At 32.0% G+C, this 27,930-nt stretch overlaps 6 protein-coding genes across 6 annotated transcripts in view; 2 read left to right on the top strand and 4 right to left on the bottom strand.

Annotated features, from left to right (window-relative positions):
• LOC148226276 (focadhesin) overlaps positions 1-27,930 on the bottom strand; it is a 600,544-nt gene that overhangs the window by 555,916 nt on the left and 16,698 nt on the right. The gene's annotated exons all lie outside the window — the stretch shown is intronic.
• On the top strand, positions 5,900-10,109 carry Tmem63 (transmembrane protein 63). The gene has a single exon (XM_088204962.1). It carries the CDS (start codon positions 5,953-5,955, stop codon positions 8,245-8,247), a length of 2,295 nt encoding a protein of 764 aa, XP_088061088.1. The 5' UTR covers positions 5,900-5,952; the 3' UTR covers positions 8,248-10,109.
• SsRbeta (signal sequence receptor beta) lies at positions 12,921-13,991 on the bottom strand. The gene is made up of 3 exons (XM_088204965.1): positions 13,872-13,991; positions 13,357-13,734; positions 12,921-13,294 (listed from the first exon to the last, which is right to left on the bottom strand). Exons 2-3 carry the CDS (start codon positions 13,726-13,728, stop codon positions 13,094-13,096), a joined length of 573 nt encoding a protein of 190 aa, XP_088061091.1. The 5' UTR covers positions 13,729-13,734; positions 13,872-13,991; the 3' UTR covers positions 12,921-13,093.
• Positions 14,777-16,814, top strand: LOC148226281 (ribosome biogenesis factor Nop53). Its single transcript, XM_088204963.1, has 5 exons — positions 14,777-14,913; positions 14,984-15,354; positions 15,419-15,576; positions 15,642-16,152; positions 16,225-16,814. The coding sequence occupies exons 1-5, from the start codon at positions 14,816-14,818 to the stop codon at positions 16,404-16,406; spliced, it is 1,320 nt and encodes a 439-aa protein (XP_088061089.1). The 5' UTR covers positions 14,777-14,815; the 3' UTR covers positions 16,407-16,814.
• Positions 17,019-21,519, bottom strand: LOC148226280 (uncharacterized). The gene is made up of 5 exons (XM_088204964.1): positions 21,504-21,519; positions 21,031-21,095; positions 20,901-20,967; positions 20,741-20,823; positions 17,019-20,661 (listed from the first exon to the last, which is right to left on the bottom strand). Exons 2-5 carry the CDS (start codon positions 21,085-21,087, stop codon positions 19,594-19,596), a joined length of 1,275 nt encoding a protein of 424 aa, XP_088061090.1. The 5' UTR covers positions 21,088-21,095; positions 21,504-21,519; the 3' UTR covers positions 17,019-19,593.
• Positions 23,723-26,511, bottom strand: LOC148226279 (uncharacterized). Its single transcript, XM_088204224.1, has 5 exons — positions 26,447-26,511; positions 25,504-25,547; positions 25,373-25,439; positions 25,213-25,295; positions 23,723-25,134 (listed from the first exon to the last, which is right to left on the bottom strand). The coding sequence occupies exons 1-5, from the start codon at positions 26,463-26,465 to the stop codon at positions 24,316-24,318; spliced, it is 1,032 nt and encodes a 343-aa protein (XP_088060350.1). The 5' UTR covers positions 26,466-26,511; the 3' UTR covers positions 23,723-24,315.

Genomic DNA, 27,930 nt, shown 5'->3' with positions numbered 1-27,930 from the left:
AATAACAAATTCAAGTTTTCTTCTGTACGCAGATGATTTAAGATTGTATAAATGCATTCCATCTGTTGCGGACTTCTTTCTTCAGAGTGACTTAGACTCTTTATGGAGATGGGCTTCCGTTAACCGTCTGCCCTTTAGTGTCGGTAAGTGCCATACTGTGTCATTTTCTCGATCCCGTTCGCTATCAGTTTATTTCTACAATCTCAGTGGAAACATTTTGACTAGAGAAACATTCACTAAAGATCTCAGAATCACTTTTGGGAGCAAGTAGAGGTTTTATCTATACATACACGACGTCTGTGACAAATGCACACCAAAATGCTCCGCTTTGTTATAAGGAACGCTTTTCACTTTGACGATCCGTCAATTATTCGCATCCTTTATCCTCTATTAGTAGCTTCGGACCAGGATACTGACCGCGGTCCTCCATCGGGACAACGCAGGTTGAAACTGGAAGCGGACCATCATCCCTGTCGATGGAAAGCATGTGCTCAAGTGCTAGAGTCGCCAATGAGTCGAATTCGGCTTACACGCGACCTGAGGAAGCGGGTGTGAGCACCCAGGGACCGTCGCCGCCTATGATTGTGCCATCCGACTCAATGTGTAGTATCATCTTTCTGGCACTACACATTGACCTGTTTAATGTCAACTACAAAGAGCTGGTCTGGTTTGTTCATTTAATTTTGATATTTTATTTTTTTTTGTTTGCTTTTTTATATGTATTTTTTTGTATTTTAATTATATATATTTTCTTGTGTATTGAAATAATACAATTAATGTTTACGACTATCATTATGCATTGGGGTAACCTGTTAGGTTACGATGGTCCTAATTTAATTTAAATTATTTTTTTATTAAAAAATAAATTAATTATTATATAAAACTTGTTGAATAAATTATTCAGTAACATCGTTTCCAGACAAATAAATATATTGTACTACCTATAATATTGTTGCTTTTGTAAATCAAAATAATTTTGGTTCTGTGACGTATGGAGAGAGGTGGGTTAAAAATATACGAAAAACCTGTGAGATAATTTATGAAACCCACCTAAATAAAAAATGTAACAAGTTTTTTATATATGTATGTAATGTTTATTCACTGTAGGTAAAAAAAATTTGTTGCGTTGTAGCTGGGTTGTAATTGGGCTATGCAGTATGATGTTTAAAATGATGCTGTCTGTAATTATTCCATTCAACTCAAAGAAATTTTAACATATCTTATTACAAATACGAACGACGTTCTGGACCCACTACACCACTGATAATTCTCCTCTCCACTGATATTTTGATTATTCAAACTCACAAGCTAATTATGTATATACGTGTCATGAAATGAGTGCTTAGATTATTTTGTTTAGTCCATATTTTATTGTATTGAAGTCTGCATCAGTAATGTTATTGCTTTTTTAATTTATATTGTTATTGTATACAAAAGAAATCCCATTTTCTATATATAATTTTTTATGTAAATCCAATAAAAAAATTATCAAAGTCAATAATAAAACAGCTCTTGAATAATTTTAATAAAGGTTTAATTTGAATAGGTTTACTTATATATTATGTTTTTAATAAAAATAATGTGCACCAAAAAATAAACAATTTAAAATATCTGAATTTTAGAGACACCAGATACAAGAATTTCTTCAGCAATAAAGAGGAGGAACAGGTACAAGTCATATTTTTGGGTAAATCATTTTTTTAGTATTATTTAACATTTTCTTGTGTATGTAGTAAGAATATTATACATTTATACAGATACGTATGAGTATGAAGCATATGTGTAAATTTCAGGTTCCAAATAAACAAATAAATATATAGTCCATCGTGACGCATTGAGATAACCTGTCAGGTCATAATTCTTAGTTTTATAAACATATTTGAGTTAAAAATTAGCATATATGTTTATATACATAAATAAATTAATTGTCTTGTTTTTCATAAACGGTCACCGATGCAATTAACTAATCAAAATATGCTTGTTAATTTATAGATTATGATATGAAATGATACTCATAAAATAAAATGTTTAATTATTTAGCATGTTTTGCAACCAACGATATCAAATAATTGATAAAATGAAGTTATTAATAGGTCACACATATAATATGATGTTTACATCGATATATAAAAAGAACATATAATTTTACTTTAATATTAAGAAATAACTAATAAATTATATTTTGAGGTAAAAAGTAAAATAGTTAATCCCAAATATATTTTACAGCTTCGTAGCTTTGTTATCAGAACAAAATGTTTTGAATTGTTGCTATATATTTAAATGTGAAAATACTTGTCAAGAATATAATATTGCAAATAGTTTAAAAACTAAGTATTTTGAACATATACTTGTAAAAACAAACTAAATGTTATAGCTGCAAAAATAATCGCTTATTTTCAATTGAGATAAATCAACAACATAAAATTGCCAGCTAGCAAGGTTACAACTTCTACAATAGATAGATAATGATAATGCAATAAAAACAGGATTTGTTTTGTTGAATATGACGCGTCTCTTATTCTATTTGCGCACAAATTACAATATTTATTATGAAATATGTCCTTACAGAATTATAATAATAAATTTTCGTAAATTTGTTATACAACTTTCTTTTCTTGCAAAACATAATCACTGGACAATCAACTGGATACCTGAAAACGCCACAGTCTGTAGATAAAACTGCGATAGTGAATGTTGTGTCATTACATCTTATATAAGATTTAATGCTAGTAATATACATTAGTTAAAACTAAAGAGCAAAAATGTTTCAAATTTATAAACGAAATATTGTGAGAATGTATAATAAGTTATTATAGATTTTTTATATTTATTTATGTAAATGTATGATATCATAATAAAACCTATACAAAGAAAGAAATTCGTCAAGAAGAGACTTTTATTTTAGTTGTTTATTGAGGGTTTTAAATGAACTTCTTAATGATTGTTATAATGTGATTTAAAAATGAATATAATTAAATTATTTAAGAAATCTTAAATAAAGTAGGTAGCAAAAGTTAAAAAAAGTCTATAAAAATATTCATAACCTGCTATTTGTGTTGAATTTTTACAATTATTTACACAAATATTTGAATATACTATTATTCATTAAAGAGAGACAAAACACATTTCTCAATAAATATAGTTTTAAGTGCTATTTCAACTAACCTTACACATAAATATCTTTATGTATCTTTATATAATTTTTATTTAGAATTTAAATTATTCTTATATTATTAAGATATCTATTTAAATGAATATTTTGTACTATTTTTGCGACATGAAGAAATATGGTAATAGTAATTATTATATTTCTTTTGAAACTTTTTTCTGTAAAATTAAAAAAGTGAATATAATGTAGTTAAAAAATAAACAGAGTTAAATTGTCTTTATTATTTATTAAGCTTAAAAATGATTATTGTGATTTTCCTTATCGTAGAAAGCTTGGAAGCAAGCTGCAGAGTGAGAAATCAGTTTAGCACGATACCATTTTTTTATTATTATTTTATGTTTAAATATCGATAATGTATATGTCATGTATATTTATATGAAATAAGTCAAGTTTAAAAGTCTGGAACGAGAGTAAATCATCAATACCAAACGCAGTTATGCAAATTTAGAAGTCGAAACGGCAATACAAAATCATTTTTGATTTGACATGACTACCACGACATTATTACTTTATGTAAAAGTAAGCAATAAGTTTTAGTGTTTACTTGTACATAGGTATTAAATTTATACTACCGTATTTTCATTATTATGACATTTTTATTACCGCTACACGAAGCAAAGTGATTCTACAACTCAACACTACATTTAGAGCTTAAATCAGTTTGATATTATTTTTATCGATTATTCAAATGTGTTCCGTTTATCTTATCAAAATCATTGCGGCTGATTCATTCAACAGCTGTTTTTTTATACGTTATTAAAAATGTATAATATTAGTTTAAGTCAGTCGTTCGATACGTTCGATACTCTCCAGCCTATTACGAGGTTGGAATATGCGAGTATCCTCTTACACAGTATATTTGAGAGTATTTTGTATTCCAAATTTAAAAGGATGATTTCTCTGTAATTTTCCCATTTAAGAAGATCACCCTTCCTGTGGATTGAACAAATCACTCCCATATTCCATTCATCCGGTAGTACTTCATTTTTCCATATTTTTACAATTCTGTCGTGTATATTGGAACAGTTCATTACCGCCGTGTTTCAGCGGTTCGGCAGGTATTTCATTTGTACCTGGCTTGTTATTTTTTAACTTCATATGGCTTCGTTATCTTCTGCCATAGCTGGTTCATCAGAAAAGGTTTCTTGTCATTTGCGTTCTAGTGCAGACTGAGTATGCAGATCACTTCCGCGGTCATCGACTTCATAATTATTATTGTAATATCATCATAAGTATTCAGTATTTCACTAAAGTGCTCTGACAATCTTCTTAGTACATCTCTCCTATCATGAAATAACTTGCCGCTATCATTTCGGCAACAGATAACCTGTAGCTTACAACTTTTCCTCGATATATTTATGTTTTGGTAGAAAAGTCTACTCCCAAAACCCTTTTGCATAAAATGATGTCAGCAGTACTTGTATTATTTGTTTGTTTAAGAAAATATTTTATTTTTTACTTTTATTAAACCAAGATTGAAACTGGATTTTGTGAAATATGTAATGAGCTATATAATATAGCAAACTACACGACAACATATATAAACGGGTAAACATTGTATCGTTTCGGGAAGATACGACATTATGCCCGGCTGTCCAATGTTATTTTATTGTTGCATATGAAGATGATTTACTTTCGAATTTACGCACTTCTCTCCAAATTATTTTGGCGATTGCAGTCTTTCAGCAAATTTGCTACGGTGAAATCAAAAATTCTATCTATAAGATTTTTTAAACTATAATTGAAAACTTTCCAAATTAATAGTATGTCAAATTTTCATATTTTTTAATTAGTTTAATATTTTTTCATTGTTTTATCCCATTTATAAATCCATAATATCTTTATGTCTTATTTCTTATTGTTATTGGTATAATATTTTTAGCCTTCCTTTTATTGTTGTGATTTTTTTTAAATTCCTGACATTCTCAATTATGGTCACAGATGCTTACCTTCATATATTTTTTAACTGGTGTTTTACACACATAGTTTTTAAAGTTTTTTTGGTATGTACTTTTTGTTTTTTTTTATCTGAATTTATTTAGTTATTTAACCTTGATCTATCTTGGCATATAGCTGGATTTTTGTATTAATCAATTTGTAATTTATGTATCGATGACAATATATTTTTTCACTGGCTATTTACTTTCTTTTATGCTTTGTTTTTTTTCTGATGCCTTGTATATTATTACGATCGTTATTTTTTATTTTATTATTGTATACAAGTAACGTATAGTTACGAATTTTAATGCTGACCTAATAAATAAATAAGTGTGGGGGGAGGGGGCATTTATATATGTATTTACTAAGGTTTTATTGTGGCTAAGATTTGGCAGCTCTCTGGTAACACTGACGTGACGTTGATTTTCTCAGCGAACTTTGGCGGACTCGCAACGGCCAGTACTGCATCTTGCGCCGGTCATCTATATATTGTAATAATTGCGTAAACAATATACTTTATAGAATATTACAAAAACAATAATAATTAGAATAATTACGTAAACAATATACTATATAGAAAATTATAAATAATAAATTAAATTTTAAATCGATAATATTACACAATATTGCACAATATTATAAAAATACTATATAAACAGTTAATTATAAATTAGGGATAAGAAAAAAATAAGGTGATTTTTTTTATTTGTTTAAATACTACCTTAATGTTGATTTTTAAAAAGCACGTGTAATAGAGAGATACTGTATGACAGCTCGGTAAAAATTGCGTTAAGACCAAATATTATCCAGCTGACGCGGCGTGTTGTGACAGCTGCAGCTGCGCAATGGAGTTGCTCGAGAAGGTATTCTTTCAAAGCGGCAACACAACGCCGGGTGTGGACAATTGCTTGATAAAACACAACACCACCGTCCTAATCACCAACGTCTATGAGGGTATACCGGAAACTTTGGCTCTGAACGTCATCGCTTGGCTTTGTTTACTGTTACTGTTCAGCATTCTCAGAAGGAGCGCCTGGAACTATGGACGCCTCGCATTGGTCCAAAAGACCAACAGATGGACGGAGCTATTCTGTAACGCTACTGACGAGCCCAATACGCCAGCTTCCGAAGAGGCTCCCGACTCTCTCACGTTCATCGACTCCCAAAACTGTTCTTGGATTCCTGCCGTATTCAAGTTATCAAGGGAGCAGATAAAAGCGCGATGTGGACCTGACGCCGTCCATTATCTGTCGTTTCAACGCCATCTCATAACGCTCATGTTCACCGTAATGTTGCTATCGATCTGCATCATTTTACCAATCAATTTTCATTCTGATCTGGAAGGAGACAATAAAACATTCGGACACACTACTATCGCTAATCTAAGAGCTAATTCGCCGTGGTTATGGGTGCACGCCTTTATTGGTTTTTCTTTTCTGCCGCTTACGATACTGCTGATGAGACGAAGCACTGGCAGAAAACCACTGCCCGATTACGCCACTAGAACTCTTTTGATCACGAATATTTCTAAATTGGACAGAAACATTGACACGATCAATAGTTATTTGAAAGAGAAGTTTCCTGAAATTAGCATCAACGAACAAGACACTCAGCTCGCTTACGACATAAAAGAATTGATGAAGCTAGATGATAAACGCCAAATGGCGTCCAACGCTAAAATATATTGCGAAGAACATTTGAGGAAAACAGGAAAGCCGGTATTATTGAGAGCTAAGCCCTTCGGAGAGAAAGTGGACGCTCTCAAGTATTACACAGATAAAGAAAAGAAGTATTCGGATAGAATAGTGAGGCAAAAAACGATTGCTTTCTGCGAACCATTACCTCTAGCTTTCGTCACTCTTTCTTCCAATCAAGAAGTTCAACACGTCATTGCTAATTTTAAACCCGGAACCCGCCGACAGTGGGGCATGGACAATGCGCCTGTTCCTACTGATATATTTTGGGAAAACTTATCCATCGAGCCGGGAGTTTGGTATTTCAAAGCCTTCTTCCTCAACATCGTTTTATTTATCATATTGTTCTTTTTAACGACGCCCGCTATCATCGTCAATATGATAGATGCATTCTATATGGACAAGGGGAACGTAATTAACAAGATAAGTCCTGTAATATCAGAATTCTTACCGACTCTCATTTTATGGACAATGGCTGCTATGTTGCCCGTAATCGTATCGTATTCCGATCAGTTGCTATCACATTGGACACGTTCCAAACTCACCTATTCTATAATGGTCAAAACGTTTTGCTTTTTACTGTTGATGACTTTAATTTTGCCATCGTTGGGATTGACCAGCGCTCAAGCGTTCTTCGAATGGACGCTCCAACAAGACAACGGTACGTACAGATGGGAATGTATCTTCCTTCCCGATAAAGGTGCTTTCTTCGTAAATTACATAATCACGTCCGCCTTCATCGGTACCGCTTTAGAATTGATCAGATTTTCCGAACTGAGCTTGTTCGCTTTCTACATGCTCAGCATTAAATCCGAAGCTGAAAAATCATACATTAAGAAAGTTATCCTTTTTGAGTTTCCGTTCGGAGTGCATTACGCCTGGACATTGGTAGTCTTTACGATAACTATCGTTTATAGTTTAGCCTGTCCGTTGATAACGCCGTTCGGTTTAGTCTATTTGCTTCTTAAACACTTCAACGATAAACACAACCTTTACTTCGCGTATAAAGTCAGCGATATGAGCGGCGTCGACGGAGGAAAGATACACGCGATGGCCGTTCGCATGGTCAGGGTATCGATATTGCTTCTTCACATCAGCATGGCGGCGTTGGCGGGACTCAGAGGCGGCATGGACCCGAGGACAATAGTGTTGATACTGTTCACTCTGGTCACTTTCGGAATGCTCTTGATGCTAAGCCCCTTTCCTAGCTGTTCGCCGCCAGTGCCCACTCAAGAATCCGCCCTCCGTTTAGAATATATCGCGCCTGTTTTGAAACAGGCAAATAATATAGCGCTTAAGACTGTTCCGGATTACGGTGCTGCAACTTCCGGCGACCCCAGTTACGAAGCTGTAAATAATGTGACCTTAAAAATTGTACCAGATTACGGTACTGCCAATTCTGGTGATATCATTTTTGATGCAGTAAATAATATAGTACAGCTTTAATCACTTTATTTTTACTTTAATCCAATAGGAGATATATTTTTTTTCTAAATTGCAATACAATGTATCAAATTAATTTTCATTTTAAAATGTCTATATAATGATGTTTGTATAATATATACAAAATATTTTGTTCCGAATTCGTCAATGTTATTAACCAAGTTATTAGTAATATTAGTTTTAAAATAAACCTTATACCTGTTCTAATATGTATATTTGCTATACTTTATTATTTTAATTTATTAAGATATTTAACTAATATTATTTTTATGACAACAAATGTAACACTAGCTCTAATTTTACTCCTAATTATGATTTTTTGTCATATAGAGATATTTAACACATTCGTCTTCAAACTACATGGTTCAATCTACAACAGAAAAATACGAAATGTGTATATTATGTATAATGTAATCATTCATTTGATTATGGTTAAAAATTGAACGCTGATTTGATTTATTTCGAAAGCTTCTTATGATAAAAATATCGAATTGTGATAAATACACGTACCTGACAGATTCTTTTACCCAAGTTTAGTGGTAAAAATATTTTTATTGGAGCTTTTTTACTTAAATTTGTTGCATATAAAACCATGTTCATTTGGAGCGAAAATGTGAATACTTATAGATTCATACCATAAAATACAATTATTACAAAACTTTAATAATAAATATAAATTATTGTATTGTCTCTCTGTGATATATAGTTGGGTTCCTTAATATAATGTTATAATGTAAAATAATAGTATGAATTACACTGTGAAATAATTCTACACTATTTTGCCACAAATATAAGGTAACTCAATTAATAAATAAACTACGCAATGATTTTAGTTGTACAATTTTTTCATGTTTTTTTCTAAAAAATCAATATGTTATTTATATTAATGAATAACTATAAATTGAGCTATTTTATATTTGTGACAAAAATCTTGTTATATGCAGTGATTATTGTTAGTTTTTTGGTGTTTATTTTAGATTTTTTTTATATAATATAAATCAAAAAGACAAAAAAATATAATGTTATAAATTTAAGATTGTCATGCGGAAACAATACTGTAACATCTTTTGTAATGACTGAGATTATTTTAGCATAGTACATAATGAGTTTAAAATTAGCACAAAATCAGAATCTCGTTGTAATATTTTAATATTTGTTGTCATTACAGTTTAAAAAACACATAAATACAAAATTAAACAAGATAAATATAACTTAACTCTTCAACTGCCACTCCACAATATATCAATGAACAGCTACGCAAAAGTAACCAATTATAATCGTTTTTGTTATATTATACCTTTTCATAAAATTCTAATCTTCATATAAAAGGGTAATAAAAACGATTGTTGCAATATGCATATCATAGCATAGCAGCCAAATAGTTATTTAGTTTACACTTAGCTGCTTGCTTGTACTTATCAAATCAAAACATTTTTTAATTTCTTACTTTACATGGTAAAAACATGAGATATATACATATTTGTATTATTATTTAAAACGCCAAAGTTTTATGTATGTATACAATTGAAAGCTAAAATATTCAATGGTGAGGAGTATGTGCAATCAAAATTTAGTGCAATATGAATTTATTTATCAATGTGTTACATTATTTGGGTTACCTCTTTTGTGTATTTTAAAAAAACGCACGTATTATTTAATTTAAAGTATATAAGAATTTATAGCAATGTAATTATTTAATAAATGGATTGTTTTATTTATGCATATATTACGAACGAAAATGTATTGTATTTAACACTTGTATGTTATATTATGACACTGCTTTTCTATATAATACACATTTCTATTTTTATGACATGTTTATATTTTATTAACCATTCCTGAAAATAAATTTGTAAAAATTGTAATGCTGTGTTATTTATTTTATTGCTGTTTATGTGTAAATTTCTAGAGAATATTGCTCCAAAGATAATTTTATATAGTTCCTATTTAATTTCTATATTTATTGCCCATTGAAAATAATCTAATCTTAAATCTTTATTAACTACACGAGTGTCGTATTTTATTAATATAGACTGTTTATAAAAAACTCATTTTTAATACTAATACTATAATAATGACTCTGACAAAATACTTCTCATTATATTTTTGTGATATATTGTAGGATATACATGTAGTTAATTCATTTAGAACTAAAATTTGATCTCTAGATTTTAATAAAGTGATTTTCTTGACAAACCTTCTATAATACTCATAGTCACAAATCCACTCTTATTTCTATTAACTTTTAAAAATATTGTTAATCACTTAAAGAATGCTCTTTTCTTCATTTGCCATAATAAAACTATGGCATGTGTTTTTTTAGACTCACCCTTTCTTATTCTATGCAGAGCATCGTAAAATGCACAAGTGTGATTAATCCGGTCCAGCAGTTAAATATGCGATGGCGAGAGTCAACTCTTAAAATTGTTTTCTATGTGCATTCAAAACTATACAAATCACAATCTTGAGAATTTTTGTTCCCTTATTTTATTTAGTTTCATCTTATTGGATATATTACTATTGACAGTGGAGCTGGTGACAAAAGAAACAGGTGGAACCAGGGTCAAAAAAAATATTTTTATTTTTTGCAAACTAATCATAGTATGTTTTATACATTTGGTGACAAAACATAATAAGTTTTTATTAATTAAAGTTTTTCAACGCATAAATTCAGAAAAAATATATATCTAATCTAAATTATTTTGAATAATTCTTTCTAATTATTGAAGGGGGCCTGACCCTTGCGGCTCTTAAAGACAAGCCACCCCTGACAATTGTACTGTTTACACGCTTTGATTTTGCAGGCATTAAAAATAAAAACCTCTTACTACAATGGGGCGAAAAAGGTTCTAACTGAATTGTGCCAACTATAAAGCAAATTGGGGGATGATTTATGGTGTGGGGTTGTTTCTCAGCAGTGGGAATTGAAAATCTTGTGAAAATAGACATGATTTAAAAATAATTTTAAACTATTATTTATCATAAAAAAATTAAGACATTTAAACAGGTCAGGTTTTATTTTCCAACTGGATAACAATCCCAAACACTTTTATAAATTGTGCAGAAGATTTCTACGAATAAAAAAATATTGATAAATATGATTTGGCCAACCCAATCACCAGATTTAAATCTAACTAGGCTTTTATGAGATGAACTTGGTCAGATAATTCACCAGCACTCACTAGATTCCCAAAAAATCTTATGGGAAGGACTAGAGTGAATGGGCTAATATACCAACCACTACATTGAAAAATTTAGTTATTGGAATATCAAGAATATTTAAAGTCGTGTCAACAAGTAAATGAAAAGGCAATCAAATGAGTTTTTAATTTGTTTGCTTCAAATATATCATTTTCATTTGCGAGTGTCGTTCTGCGGTCTCTCGATGCCTGTCTCGCAGCGTGCCGCTCTGCAGTCTTATCGTTCCTTGGTGACCGGCTGTTTGTATAATTGGTTGGGGAGGTCTCCAGCGAGTCACTATCATATAGAGATCATTCAACCAATTGTTGCATTCGTATATTCGACCAACGAAATATGTCGACGTCTTTAAAATGAAATTTGCTAAATGGACATTTCCAAGGTCAAATAATGCAAAGGATTGAATATTATTCATTCACATCCAAAGGATTGTTTTTTCCTATGGACATTACGAGGGTCGTTGTGGTGGTGCGTTCAGTGTGTCTTTGCTTATATTATACCATTGTCGCGTTCATTCTTGTTATTATTGTGGTTATGGTGATTTACTGCTCGAGTATACGAAGAAGACCCCTCACAGTTCCATAAAACGAATTGTTTATGCATTTCTACTGGACAGATATAGTGACGAATCCTTTTCTGAAGAATGCTCTTACATTAATGCACAAACAATTCGTTATATGGAACAAAGTATTTACTGAAAAGTATTATATATGCTCAAAATAATTACCTGTTAATTAGCACCCAATAAAAATTTGCAATACATTTTCATAAATAAGAAATGTAAAACATATTTGCACTATAATAAAAAAGGTCATACAACAGCAGCAACAAATCCTTTGAGAATAACATTATTGAATACATACAGAAAATTAATTGTGTCTTAAAAAATAAATAGTAAGTAGACTAGAAAAGAAAGACGATATTTATGTAGACTGCATTGTCAGGCTGTGAATCTATTAGAATTTTTTAAGGAAAGTCTGATAAAAACAATACTGATTATCGCCATAGTTTTAATCACTTTCATATAATTACTAAAAAAAATATCATGTAAAGATTTTGGTCAATTTGCGCATTTTTAAATATATACATATGTGAAAATTCTATATTAATAAGATTTAGTTAAATTGTGCGATAGTGAAGCAGGAAAGTTACATGCGAGTTGTATACAAGTTAATTCAGTCAAATGTAAATAGGTGTAAGTTTAAGAAAATATGTATGTATTTGATTTGTTATTTATGAATATTACTGCATCTTGAGGTAACTGCTTGACTCTTCAAATCAATCAAAGTGCCACTATGCAACGAAATTCTATTTATAAAAAAGGAGTTTTTTGAGGTTAGAATTAAATTCACTGAAGAATGTACCCTCGTTAAGCAGATGGTCTGTCATTGTAGTCGGTACACTATTTTGACCCCACACCACAAAACAATATGTTTTGTAAATTTGAATCAAGTGTCAAGATGCAATTAAAACAAAAATTTATAAATAAAAAATATTTTATTAACCTAACATGATGTTGTTAGAATGAGAAAACAAAGATGTCGAATGCAATCGGCAAAAATAATATATTCAAACCGATTGCACAATTTGAATGTACGCATGAATGAATTCACAATAGTTTGTTAATAACAATAAATAAAAATAAGTGTTTTTATTGGGCCTTCTTCGATTTACCCAACTTTTCGTATTTGCTCTTGGATGAATACCACAATCCGAAGGGTATAGCTAAAGAGGGCAACGTCATCAGAGCGAACGCGGCCCAATCTAAAATATGCGATGAGAACTTCCTATCGTAATCTCTGAAGGCGACAATAGCACCTTCGCCGGGCTCGCTGCTTACAGCAATTTGATACTGAAATCATTATATATTATTAGACTTTCTCCACGTTATATAATTAATGAGCAATTTAATACCTCAGGTGCTGATTCGGACGCTTTGTATGTAACGTCAGCGGCTGAGAAGTTGTAATATCCGTATTTCTTTGGCCGAAGAGTAACGACGTGAGAGACGTTGGTCTGAGGCGGGATCCTATCGATGACAGCTGACAATTCTCCCCCGACGAGTTCAAACGCTTCCGGATGGAAGCCGTTATCGATGAGCTGAACGTCAACAGCGGCGGTATTTCCAACATTGTAGAGCGTGTATTTGACTACGACGTCCATATCTTCGACTAGATATTTGTTTAATATTTGCTTCGATACCAATAGACGGGCCTTTGTGACTTCATCTTCGGCGCGACACGAATACACGAAAAGGAATAGAACAATTCCTAACAACGACTTCATTTCGAACTAAAAATATAAATTTTATGTGAAATATTAGAAAGGTGTTTTTATTTATGAAAACAGAATGGTTTTTAATAAGAACTAATTAGAAACGAAATATGGCTCGTCTCTGATGATATTATGTTAAGAAATAGAGTACTTACCAGTTATAATTCAGTACAAAACTGTAACGCAACTTGAAGCCGACAGACCGCACGAGTATAGTAACGTGCGGGGAGAGGGGAGGTGACGTCGCGTCGCGTCGACAGCTGCCACGTTAGCCTAGTGTTGCCATTACAAAAAAATAACAATAAAACGAGAAATGATGTTCGCAAACACATTTAAAAAAATAATATTATTAAACGTATATGAGATATCTACTTCTAAGATTTAATTCATCTATTTCTATCTGGTAAGTAATTATAATAATTTAAACAATTACATGAAATGAATGAATTGTGGGCACTGAATTATTACTGATTTAACCAAAACTATATTTCTAATAATGACGTAATATTTTTTAATAGTAACTAAAATAATTTATTATAATCAAATGTAAAATATAAACTGTCAAATAAAATAACTTTAAATTTGAATTTTTCAAAATGTTTTGCTTTCATGTAATCACCTGTCTCTCTCTCTTTCTCGCCTTGGTCGGAGTAACCGGTGTAACGTTTTGTGGTATACTGTTCACTTTAAAACTATTATTGTAATGTATGTTTTAAGAATATACTATTTAAGTTATTTTAAGAAAAAAGTGTTAATTTTTGTATTTTTAGAATTGATTTAATATTTGATAAAAACTCGCAGAGCACTTGCGTAACTAAAATATTATGTACACGTTAACTTATATTCAAAAAAATGGAGATTGCTTTTTGTTATAAGTGGCAGTAAATAATCGATTTTTGGTGATTTTATGAATTAATTAACTGCTTAAATTTCTTGGAACTGCTGTTTTTTACAATACGCTCGCATTAAGGATTGCATGAATATACTTTTCGAATACATATTGCTTTTATCGCTTGAATTTAATTTAAAAAATATTATTCGTATTCTTAACTATGGCAACACTTTAAATTGTTCCCCACGTGCGTAGCGCATCGCTGTCATGGGCAAATCTAAACGAGACAAACGATCATGGAGAGAGGTAGACGTTGGAGACGTAGATTCGTTTCTGGAAGACCAGCGACTCCAAGAACGTCTCGGGTATGCGGATTTTTATTATTCGTTATGGATTAGATGTGTTTTATGGTTATTTTCAAAATTTAAATTTCAGCACCGACTTTTCGAAGAAGGCTGATCACGAACTGTTCACGCTCGACACAAAGCCGCTTTCGAAAGAAGAGTTAGACAAGAAAGACGTACGGATAAGGCATTTGACGAGACAGCAACGAAATGAGAGATTACTGCGCGAAGGACCGAGATGCTTTCAAAGTCTCGTAAACACCTCCAAAGTATCCGATCCGTTAAAGAAAAGAAATCACGTTAAACCGGTCAAACTCAGCGAACAAACGGTCAAGAAAAACTTTAAAAAAGTCACTAAAAAAGTCATAAGCGTGAAAGAAAACAGAGCGAGAGCTAGAGCTGAAAAAGAAGAAAGAAAAAAGTGTAGATCAGAGTTTACTAAAGATTTGTGGAACACGACAGGTAATAAATTTGCATGATATAATAGATATGATTTAATAGTATTATGTGAATATATCATTTTTAGAAGTTAATCGAAAGAATCCGACTAGCGAATGGTTGAGTTATGAGTCATTGTATTGTAATAAATTAAAAGTCGACGCAAAGAGACCTCCCCAAAAGGAAACTAAAGCAATGGCTGTCAACACTCCACATCCGGGCATCAGTTATAATCCTTCATTTAAGGTGTTTATTTATATTTAATTAAATACATAAGGACGTGTGACATTTAAATATATTTTATATTGTAGGAGCATCAAGGATTATTAGAAGAAGTAGTCAAGAACGAATTGAAGGTCATGAAAGAAGAACAACATTTAAATCGAGTTACGTCTAAAATGTTTAGGAAGATCACGCCCGAACAGTTAGAGAAAGAAAAAGAAGCCGATTTCAAGCAACACTTGCAAGAAAATATCGAAGAAAACGACGGAGAGTATGTACCGATCAACCCGCCGGTTCGAAACAAAAAGAAAGATTTGAAGACTAAGAGGCACATAAGAGAACACAGAGAGATGTTGGGTAAAGCCAAAGAGAAAGCAGTAGAGAAGAAGAAATTGTCCGATATATACAAATTAAGATTTTTACAAAAGTCAATTGTGATCAAAGAGGGGGAGGAGAGCATGAAAAAGTTGAAACGTACAATAAAGAAAGCCACAGAGGTGAAACTTCCACAAATCTCATCCAGGCCGTTTACTGAGCCGGAACCTCAATTGTACCCAGTCGAAGATATCTCTGGAAACTTAAGGAATTTGAAGCCTCAAGGTAAGTTGTAATTTATATTAATTATTATATTATCGCTCATTTAATTGATTACTCACTGTATTTTATTTTCAGGAGGAGGTCTAGCAGAACAGTTTACTTCTCTTCAAAGAAGGGGCTTAGCATCGGTTTCCAAGATTAGAACGATGCGTAAATCTGCTATGAAACGTTACAAGTTGTCTTCGCATCGGATGCCATGGGACCAAGTTGAAAAGCCTGCAAAGGGGACGAAACCATCTAAGAAACAAAAGAAATAACTAAATATTAAATAAATTATGTCTTTCGGAAACTTGGCTAACTGAACTTCGATACAATGCGTTTGAGAGAGATCGACATAGCAGGTGAAGGTGTTCTTGTGACCATTCGTAAGCTTGGATCATCCCAATGCTGTCAGAGAACATCTTTGCGTGTTTTACTTTCTGCCAAATCAGCCCAAGAACGTCAATGATGCGTTTTTCCAAAAGATTCAGACAGAATCAGATTATATCGTGTGGAAAATGTTTTTATTTAAGAGACTTCGCATTAGTGATGGAAGATAATTAACACCCAGCGCTAATGATATAATTAAATATAGCTTATTAGCCTAAATATATCGCCACCTATATATTCAAAACTGTTTTGAAAGGAAAATTTTAAATACTAAATAAAAATTGTTATATAAACTATTGAGTTTTTTATTCAGATACTTTAATTATTTGTGTCGCTTGAATGATTACTACTCGATGTGTTGACGATCAATATCTTCCTCTTTCTATAAAATGTCATTTTCACTCCCATCCAGATTGTTGGAAATCAACATTTCTTAAAACCTTTTTAGGGGGCGTAGCCCTAGGGGTGGTTGACCTCGCAGCCAATGAGACTTGTATGAATCTAGATGGACTTTTTATTAAGTTATATTTACATGTGACAAATGGACGATTAACAGCGTGCCGTTTCTCCCAACTGCTGTGAAGGTGGTGATGGCCGTAGTTGATGCTCCGGGCTCTTGTGGCTGTGTGCGGCGAGTGTCAGGTATGACTCTTCGAGCGGCTGGTAGTTCGGGAGTTCCAGAAGTCTCTCTCTCTGCTGTCTCCGACCGTCTGCCCCCTCCTCATCGGAGTCTGGGCTTATATCCTTTAGGGGTTGCACGCTTGCTGGCCAATCGCGATCTTCTAGCCAATTGCTGCAGTCACTTCGTAGGACTCGAGAAATCGGATGTGCATTTTGCTTGTCCAGAATTTCGAATTCTTTGGAAAGGGTTTGCAATGTGGTAATTTATTGGGTCCATTTTGTCACAAAGAGATTCTCTTAACGACTCGTGTTGTGTGGTTAAAAGAAATCTCTCTTGTGCCATGCTATTCGTCTCATTGTCAATGAATGAACGTTTTTGGTCACAGTCATTAACAATGAGATAATTGCCCTTTTTGTATGTGGACCTATTAGTGTTCTCGCCACACCTTCAATATACATTACTATTATTCCGTCAGATGCTCATGTTCGCGATTTACAAATCTCGTTATGAATAGGGGAGGGGGAAATATTTATTATTGTTTTTCACTAAACCCCAAATATAACTAGAATGCTTTATGCATCAAAATATTTAAATAATACAAAGGGTTGAATATTAACGGTGCTTTCTTTTGTCGCCCGATGGCGTATTGTTTGCGCAACCTTAATGGTTATAATTAGCCTTTGCACTCGTAATCGTATTCGTACTAGGTATGTCGCCAGCTCGGGAAAATTAAAAATGTTAAATTATTTTTAAAAATTAAAATTATATATGTAGAGCATAAATATGAATAAACTAATACCAAAAACGAAAAAATCAGAACAAATACTTGCATTTCTCTAAATTACACTTTAATTTTTTTTTGTTCTCTCAAGTACCATTGGTTGACAATCCATAACAATAAATTAACACAATAGGGCGACGACCCGTTTTAAAATATTTATGGGACCAAAAAATGTTTTAACCATAAATAAATAAATATACATAAATAACAAAGACATGCCGCTCAGTTTTAGATATATCTACATGCGAACGAAGAAAGCTTACATCGCTTGCAGAAATACAAAATTGTACCGTTTTACAACAATTAAAAAATCCACAAGGTATATCTATGTTTATATAAACTGATGTTAGGTATATTTTTAAAAACTAAAATACGTCCCATCGAAGGTCAAGTGAAACGTTGCAGTTAATGTCATATTATTTTATATATTTCTTAATTAAAAATAGACAAAACTCTTAATGAGTAGCTTTATGGTACATATTTGTTTGTGATTTTATATATTCGAGCTAATAATGCTTAAATAGCATATTTTTATATAAAAATAAACAAAGTGATGTACGAAATGGGCACTACGTTTAATAATATGTGGGATGTTGATTTATTATAAATTAATGAAACAAATATGGAAAAATATTATTTTTTAATTTTTCGTATATTCCCAAGTTCTATTGGTATACCAACTCATCAGTGCAAAACAATTGAAAATAATCAATAGGTTGTATACAGTTTGTGGGAACTTGGGGCCCAGGACATTTATCTCTTGGTGGAAATATTGCTATTTATAAGGTACATTGTCATTACTAGTTATTATTCTCCAATTTTCTGATGTGGTGCGATTTGTTTGAGGTACCGTTTCTTCCTCGCTATTATTTTAATTGCCTGTATTCCATCTTCGATTCAAAGCAACAGGCCTAATTTCGACGTTACTTTCTTTACTATCACCATTGGAAGATGAAAAATCAAACATAAAATCCTCCCTATCACTATCATTACAAAACATATTATCACTACAATCACTATATCCAGCGATAGCACTGTTTTTTTTACAATAAAATTTAAAAAAATAATTTCACAATAAAATTTAAAAAAATGAAAAAATAAGTAATTAAAACAAAATTATTAATCACTATAGTCTTACTTAGACACAAATTATGGACACCCGAGACATTATCGAAAACACAATAGGCAATAAAAGTCTACCGAAGGACGATCGCCAACCATTGCCTTCGGGAGAAATCTAGGGCACATCTGCATTTAAATTTAGTCATAAAAAAAACCCCGAGTTATCGCGATAAATGAGCTTTTCCCGGCTTGATTCAAGTAAAAATTATATTTTTTTGATAAGATATGCTTCTTGAAACTCTTGTCTACAACACTGTAAAAACGCCATTCAAAACATGCACAGGAAATACCCAAAAATCGATGTTATATTTCATTAATTGAAATGGTGCGCCTGACTCACCCTACGAGTAATATAGAGCCAAGCGCTGGTGCGTCTCACGCACCTTACGAGCGGAAAGGGTTAACAAATCATATCTTCTATAGATAGTTTCATGTTTGTCAGCAATTTTGTTAAAGATGACGATATGAAACTTACATATGGTATATGAATGCATTTTCATATTCAACATCACGAAAATCGCTATGAGTATTGACATTGCCTTTTTTTTGTTTAAAGTACATCACTGTGATGAGTTCGCATATGTCGTGAAAGAAGGTAATTTACTTTATAGTTTTTTTTACATTTTTTACATTTAAAAGCACGAACATTAGTATGAGTTATTATATGCATTGAAAGTGATTTTTGACTTTTGAATGTATTTCCACATTTTTCACATTTAAATTTACGAACATTAATATGAATTTGCATATGTTGTATGAGAACAGATTTTGATTTGAAGGTTTTTCCACATTTATCACATTCAAAGTTGCAAACATTGCTATGACTTTTCATATGCACTGAAAGTATTTTTTTACTTTTAAATGCTTTTCCACATTGTTCACATTCAAATTCGCAAACCTCGCTATGTGTTATCATATGCCCTATAAGTATTCTTTTATTTTTGAATGCTTTTCCACATTTTTCACATTCTAAGTTACGAACATTGCTATGAGTTTGCATATGTAGTGAAAAAACAGATTTAGATTTGAATGCTTTTCCACATTTTTCACATTCAAAGTCACGAGCATCGCTATGAGTTATCATATGCTCTGAAAGGATTTTTCTATGTTTGAACGTTTTTTTACATTTTTCACACTTAAAGCCACGTACATCGCTATGGGATAGCATATGACTCGAAAGTCCAAATTTACATTTGAATGCCTTTCCACATTTTTCACATTCAAAGTCACGAACATCTCTATGAATTATCATATGCTTTGAAAGCGTGTTTTTGTTATTGAATGCTTTTTCACATTTTTTACATCGATAGTCATAATCATCGCTATGATTTATCATATGTATTTTAAGTGAATTTTTGGTTTTGAATGGTTTTTCACATTTTACACATTTAAAATCACGGACTTCGCTATGAGTTTTCAAATGTATTGTAAGATATCTTTTAGTTTTAAATGCCTTTTCACATTTTTCACATCTAAAATCACAATTATCTCGATGAGTTTGCATATGTTTTGTAAGATGTCTTTTAGTTTTGAATGCCTTTCCACATTTATTACACTCATTTATAGAAAAATCACAAAGCATACTTTTAACACTGGTGCATTTTTCTCTTTCCGGTTTCTAAAATTAAATTTTTATTAGTTAGCTAAATTTAAGTATTGATATATTCACAAGAATTCTGAAATTATTGGACTATTACTTTGATGACATTGTCAATTTGTTGAGATAAAACGTTCATCTCGATAGTATTCGTCTTAAGTATATCTTTGACATCGAACATTTCTGAAATCATATAATACTTAATAATTCAAATACATATCAAAATGTGTCACTATGCTGTATTATTAAGTATGTTTAACCTATTTCGAACATGTCATCTACGTATGTATCTTCAATGGCATCGTATTCGTGTTTTACAGGAGGGAACTTAAAAGAAAACAAAATCTAAGTTTACATGCATTAACAGTGTTACATGTTACGTTTCATTACCTCGACATCACAATAAATCGTGTCATTAGTAGCAAATATTTCTTCATCGGTTTCCATGGCAATTTCTGCAAAGATGTAGGAATTATTAAAGGAAATGTCTAGTACAAAATTGTTATGTATGGCTACAGTGACCAGATGTACCGGACTGGTAGCGTTAATGACGGATATTGTTGACAAATCAACAAATATTTACTAACATCGTTAGTGATGGACATTGTTACATAGAAAACAATGTATTTGTATTATTTATATTATATTATTGTATCAATTCATGTACTATGCTTATTACAAAATAAGTTTAATAATATGAAATAAGGGTTCGAAGCCCTGGAAAAAACAGTAGGTTCCCTTTCTAACTGATACTATTAAAGTAAATGGTTTTCATTAACAATTTATATTATCTGTCAAGCAAAATCTTTCAATTAAATCGTTAATTGCGATCAGAAAAAATAAAACAATGAAACGGATTGTACCGGTTTTGATAGACGTCATTGTAGACATCAAATTTATAGGTTTTAACTAACATTTGGTCAAAGTACGACGAATTGTCGAGCATGGCAAAAAATGTGTAAATTAGAAAAGCTTCAGATTTATATAGCCATATCTAAGATATTTTCCATAACTCGAAGATATTTGCAACAGAAATAGAAGGAGGTACAAATAGTGCGAACCTGTAAGACAAATTTTGCGTCGCATCATAACATCCGATTATAGACCGATAAGTCTCTTCTTGTGGCATCGTGTAAATCAGCCTTAAGTCTTGAAAATTGTGTTAATATTTTTTGTTGCAATTGTTCAGGTACGTTTTTACTCTACCGAAAGTTCTTTATTATTGAATACTCCCGGCATCCATCTACGTCGCCCTATTATTATATGTTATGGCATCAGGGCCGGGTTTAGTTTATTTGGTGAGGCCACAGGCAGAAACTAAATTTGCGCCCCGTTCCCTCCTATTAATACTTTAAAAAACTCATTACATGAGTGCAAAAATATAATTGAAATTAAATAAATCTAATATTATATTTGACACGATACTTTTTCGCGATTTTGGGTATTCAAAAATTTGTAGTTTTTTTCGTCGCTATTTTTTACTAGTAATTAATTAATCATGAGCGAAGCAGAGCTCCAAGTTTGACACCGGTCGGACACAGTTTTGTGACATTTTAAGGCCTTTCCAAACAGAGACCGAAGCGAAGCGTTTTTATTTTGTAATATACCGAGTCCATCGAGTCTCGTCACACAGAACGCGAACGCGAAGCGTTCCGAGGCGTTTTCGCGGCGAACTTAACGCCTCGACAAACCCATGACGAAGCGAAACGCGAAAGCGAAGCGGAGCGTGAGCGCGATAGTAGTATGGGGACCCCGAGACGACCGTCCGTGACGCAGCATAAAGTGAAAGTGATTGTCCCGCTGAGCCGCGCGCCCGAACTATGTGGCGTTGTACAACCACACCGCAAGCAACGCGCGGAGTGGGGATACTGTTGCACACCCGACCGGGATTATAAGGAGGTACCAAATGGCTCACTTTACACATTCTACTCAGGACTTCTGACACTGCAACACTCACTGGACTACACGGATTCTACACCTCGCCTCCTGTTCGAGCAACCATCTCCAGGACACGCGCTCGAGGTTTAATATCGACGACTGTCGAAGGATCCCAGTCAACACGTGTCAAGAACGTACCGGACGATTTCATAAGGGCCACTTTGTACAGTTCGCTGTACAAACGTCCTATCACAGATCGTCAACCGGACTGCTGATAACTACAATACAGAAGCGTAACCCCACGACCGCTTCAGTAGTATTATATGACTTTATATGGAAGACGACAGACACACAGCGAACGCGAGACGCGAAGCGTGCCGGTTGTATTTTTTTACAAACTATTCGTTAAACATACGAAAATAAGTGTAAAATCGGTCTTCATAAGATTCAATTACGTAGCCTATGATACTCTCACCCAAATTCTTTGCTATTTTTCTTATTTTTTGATAATAAAACAGTCAAAAATAAAATATCTCTCGCTTTCGCCACGCCTTCACTTCTCTATGTCCACGCGTTTAGTGTGACGTCTTCGCATTGCTCACGATTCGGTTCGCCTTCGCTTCGCTCTCTGTTTGGAAAGGCCTTTAAGGCCTATCCAAACAGAGAGCGAAGTGAAGGCATGGCGAGGCGTTTTTATTTTGTAATACACCGAGTCCTTCGAGTCTCATTCATAAGATTCAATTATGCAGCCTATGATACTCTCCATAGTCTTCCCGGGTTTTATTTATGTCGTGTACCCAAATGCTTTACCCTTTTTCTTATTTTTTAATAATAAAACAGTCAAAAATAAAATATCGTCACGCCTTCGCTTCGCCGCGAAAACGCAGTGAAAATGCCTCGGAATGCTTCGCGTTCGCTTTCTGTGTGACGAAACTCGAAGGACTCGATATATTACAAAATAAAAACGCATCGGAACGCTTCGCGTTTGCTTTCTGTGTGATGAGACTCGAAGGATTAGGTGTATAACAAAATAAAAACGCCTCGCCACGCCTTCGCTTCGCTCTCTGTTCGGAAAGGCCTTTAACGTTTTAAAAACTCCGCGTGGGTCGGTCGTGAGCGCCTTGGTCAACCGGGTTATTTAAAAAATAGCAATATTGTAGTAAGGAAAATCATGTAAAAAATGTAATAATAAAAACCAAATAAATAAATTATAAAAATATTTTTATTAAAATATTATACGTGCCTATTTTAATTAAGGAAAAAATTACAATAGTAAGAGTTTTTCCATTTTCTCTAAGATAACATTTCGACTATACAATGATTTTTTGGGACTAACTTTTGATCCAGAAATTACTGATTTTCACATGAAATCTTCATTATTTTTAATTATGCAATGCGATGCCGTTCGAACATCAGGACGCAATAACGCACGAAATTGAAAATATGAAATATAATTGTTTCTGGGAATCGTACTAGAGCAAATAATTCGTGTAAAATATATATTCATTTTTTGTTTTAGACCGTGTTATTTAAAAATCGTGTAAAAAAGGGTTAAGTGTACATAGATTTGAGTTATCATTTAAGCTTAAAGATTGTATTTGGTTTTGAAAGCTTTTCCACATTTTTCACATTCAAACTTACGAACATAAAGATGAGTTATCATATGCACTGAAAGTAATTTTTCATTTTGAATGTTTTTAAACATTTTCACATTTAAAGTAAGAGACATCGGTATGTATTCACATATGTAATAAAGGAATGGATTTTAATTTTAACGCTTTTACATATTTTTTAAAGTTACGTGTCACATAAATACCTATGGGTTATCATATGCTTTGAAAGCACGCCTTTGCTTTTAAAAGCTTTTCCACATCTTACACATTCAAAGTTACAAACATTACTATGAGTTATCGTATGTGCTAAAAGTAGGCTTTTCATTTTGAATGCTTTTCCACATTTATCACATTTAAAGTTGCAAACATTGCTATGAGTTATCATGTGAGTTGAAAGACAGTATTTGGTTTTGAAAACTTTTCCACATCTTTCACATTCAAAGTTACGAACGTTACTATGAGTTATCATATGATTTGAAAGTATTTTTTTCATTTTGAATGCTTTTCCACATTTTTCACATTTGAAATCAGAAACATCGCTATGACTTTGCATATGACATAAAAGAATAGATTTTGATTTAAACATTTTTCCACATTTATCACATTTAAATTCACGTAAATAGCTATGGGTTATCATATGATCTGAAAGCACGCCTTTGCTTTTAAAAGCTTTTCCACATCTTACACATTCAAAGTTACGAACATTACTATGAGTTATCATATGTCCTAAAAGTAATTTTTTCATTTTGAATTCTTTTTCACATATTTCACATTTAAAATCACGGGTTTCGCAATGAGTTTTCAAATGTAATGTAAGATATCTTTTAGTTTTAAATGCCTTTTCACATTTTTCACATCCAAAATCACAAATATCTCGATGAGTTTCCATATGTTTTGTAAGATATCTTTTAGTTTTGAATGCCTTTCCACATTTATTACACTCATTTATAGAAAAATCACAATGCATACTTTTAACACTGGTGCATTTTTCTCTTTCTGATTTCTAAAATTAAATTTTTATTAGTTAAATAAATTTAGTATTGATATATACATAAGAATTTTGAAAATATTGGACAATTACTTTGATGACATTGTAAGTTTGTTGAGATAAAACTTTCACCTCGGTAGAATTCGCCTTAAGTATATCTTTGATATCGAACATTTCTGAAATCATATAATAATTAATAATTCAAATACATATCAAAATATGCCACAATGTTGAATTATTAAGTATATTTAACCTATTTCGAACATGTCTTCTACGCATATATCTTCACTGGCATCATATTCGCGTTTTACAGTTGGGAACTTATAAAGAAAACACAATTTAAGTTTACATGCATTAACAGTGTTACAAGTTACGTTTTGTTACCTCGATGGCAGCAAATATTTCTTTGTCGATTTCCATGTTAACTTCTGCAATGATAAAAGAATAATTTAAGGAAATTTCTAATTATTTGATATAATAATTAAGGTTAGTGTTGTAAAAGAAGTTATTTAAATTCAATATTCACAGGACATAAAGTAAAAAATAAAGAAATAAAAGGGCAAACAAGATATTGTAAAGAAAAAAGAACGTCAAGACATATAAAATTAATTTAAAATAATATACATGTTAAATTAATCTATAAAAAACATATTAATAAATATACAAAATCCAAAATATCTCAAAAAGATAATAAAATAATACTATATAACCATCTTATTAGTTAATTTAATATTGAATATTGAGATATTTTAGTTTAAAATCAACAAGACACAATATGAAAAATCAATTGATCAAAATAAGAAAAAAATCACAAATTGTATTATTTCCTCAAAAATATAGTACCTACATGTTTTAAAAATAAGTATCTACACGACAAAATGAAAATAATACACATTCAATCGAATACTAAAAGTATTAATAAACATAAACAAACTAATACAAAATATTTTTATCTGGAACCATTAGTGATGGTCATTGTTACTTAGAGAACCATGTATTTTTATTATATTATTGCATCAATACATGTACTACGCTTATTACAAAATATAGAATAAAATGTTCTAAATTATGGTAGAAATAAATATTTAAAGCGTTATTTTTTCCGGAACGAAAAACCGAAACCGAATTGATATTTTTTTTTTATTTGAACCGAAACAGAAACGGAAATGAAAAAAATAAGAGTTTGACGAACAATAGGTTCCGTTTCTAACTGATATTATTAACGTAAATGGTTTTCACAAACAAATTATATAATGGTTCAAGCAAAATCTCTCAATTAAATCATTAATTGCGATTAAAATAAATAAAATAATAAAAGGAATTATACCCGTTTTGATAGACGTCATTGTGACAGCAAATTTATAGATTTTCACTAACTTTTGGTCAAAATACGACGAATTGTCGAGCATGATAAATATATCGAGCATAAAATAGACACGCTTTATATTTATTTTACACCTAGTTAATTTATTATTGCCATATTAACTTTAAGACATTTTCCACAGAAATAAAGAGAGGCATAAGTAGTGAAAATCTGTAAAACAAATATGGGTCATATAATGACATCGTGCATAGCGAAAAAATGGGTAAATTAGAAACGCTTCAGGTTTAAATAGCCATATTTAAGATATTTTTCGCAAAAATAAAAGGAGGTATAAATAGTGCGAATCTTTAAGACAAATATGGGTCGCACCTTGACATCCGATTGTAGATTGATAAGTCTCCTCTTTGTAGTGGGAGAGATCTGCAAAGCACCATTCTGGCAGTGCATCACTGGCTTTACTCAAATAGTGTAAAAGTGGTAAACAAAAACAACTGAGGACTATTGTCGAAACTCTCAACATGTGTAATCATTTTCAATATGTCAATGGCTTTTTACGAATTCTAGCAACCAACCTAGCATATAAACCAGAGGTCCCTAAATAATTTGTCTCGTAGACCACTTGCCATGTTTTTCGGTTTTGGGTAGACCCCCTGCTTGCTTGATATTGATTTTTTGCAAATTCATCAACTTCAAATGTGTTTTTGACAGCTGTTATCGTGCTACTCACTTTAAAAGATTTCTACTATCTGTGTATGCAGAGCTGGCCCGAGGGACAGGCAGTACAGGCGATCGCCTGGGGCGCTAAATGTTGTGGGGCGCCGTGATACCAAATAAAGGCGCAATATTCACTTAAAATTATCAAACAATATTGTTTAAGAATATAATCTGGTATTAGTTTTTTATACACTACTGTGTACTCTTTAAATTATTTCACACGTAAAAAATCATAACAAAAAATAAATTATAAATTTTTAAATATCCACAATCGCAAAAAAAGCATGGTGACAAATATAATATAGTATTACTTTAATTTGAATTATATTTTTGCGCTCATCAAGTATTAATAGAGGGGGGAGGGGGAGGCGGGCGCAAATTTAGTTTTTGCCTGGACCGCCAAATAACCTAGGGCCGGCCCTGTGTGTATGTGGATTATTCCATTCATTGAAAGCCAAAAATAAAGTCACCCACATTTACATCTCATGGATCCCCAATTTTATTTTTCACTGACATGGACCTCTTGCAGGTCGTCGTCGACCCCTAGGGGTCGATATAGACCACTTTGAGAATCACGGTGGTATATCATTATGTGCAGGTTTTTACAAGTTCAAAATGTATTGCGACCACAAAGCGAATGCCTACATCCTAGAACTTACACAATTTTATAAACATATATAATATTTTTTTTACTTCATAGGTACTTTTATAAATAATGTATATGTCTTTATTTTATAAGAATATAATGTAAGTAGATAGGTACTATCAGTGGT

The sequence above is a fragment of the Plectrocnemia conspersa genome, unplaced genomic scaffold (genome assembly GCF_051122295.1).
Source record: "Plectrocnemia conspersa isolate PC_06_02 unplaced genomic scaffold, ASM5112229v1 ptg000014l, whole genome shotgun sequence".
NCBI lineage: Eukaryota > Metazoa > Arthropoda > Insecta > Trichoptera > Polycentropodidae > Plectrocnemia > Plectrocnemia conspersa.
Note: the sequence above shows the minus strand (reverse complement) of the source record. Positions and strands in the feature narration are given on the sequence as shown.

Excerpts from the sequence above, each read along its gene's own strand:
- Tmem63 (XM_088204962.1), top strand. The coding sequence starts at position 5,953 with ATGGAGTTGCTCGAGAAGGTATTCTTTCAAAGCGGCAACACAACGCCG.
- SsRbeta (XM_088204965.1), bottom strand. The coding sequence starts at position 13,728 with ATGAAGTCGTTGTTAGGAATTGTTCTATTCCTTTTCGTGTATTCGTGT. Across the intron at positions 13,295-13,356 it reads CGTCCGAATCAGCACCTGAG|TATCAAATTGCTGTAAGCAG; the intron begins GTATTAAATTGC and ends TAATGATTTCAG.
- LOC148226281 (XM_088204963.1), top strand. The coding sequence starts at position 14,816 with ATGGGCAAATCTAAACGAGACAAACGATCATGGAGAGAGGTAGACGTT. Across the intron at positions 14,914-14,983 it reads CGACTCCAAGAACGTCTCGG|CACCGACTTTTCGAAGAAGG; the intron begins GTATGCGGATTT and ends TTTAAATTTCAG. Across the intron at positions 15,355-15,418 it reads AGATTTGTGGAACACGACAG|AAGTTAATCGAAAGAATCCG; the intron begins GTAATAAATTTG and ends TATCATTTTTAG.
- LOC148226280 (XM_088204964.1), bottom strand. The coding sequence starts at position 21,087 with ATGGAAACCGATGAAGAAATATTTGCTACTAATGACACGATTTATTGT. Across the intron at positions 20,968-21,030 it reads CGATTTATTGTGATGTCGAG|TTCCCTCCTGTAAAACACGA; the intron begins GTAATGAAACGT and ends TTTTCTTTTAAG. Across the intron at positions 20,824-20,900 it reads AGATGACATGTTCGAAATAG|AAATGTTCGATGTCAAAGAT; the intron begins GTTAAACATACT and ends ATATGATTTCAG.
- LOC148226279 (XM_088204224.1), bottom strand. Across the intron at positions 25,440-25,503 it reads AAATATTTGCTGCCATCGAG|TTCCCAACTGTAAAACGCGA; the intron begins GTAACAAAACGT and ends TTTCTTTATAAG. Across the intron at positions 25,135-25,212 it reads AAACTTACAATGTCATCAAA|AAATCAGAAAGAGAAAAATG; the intron begins GTAATTGTCCAA and ends ATTTAATTTTAG.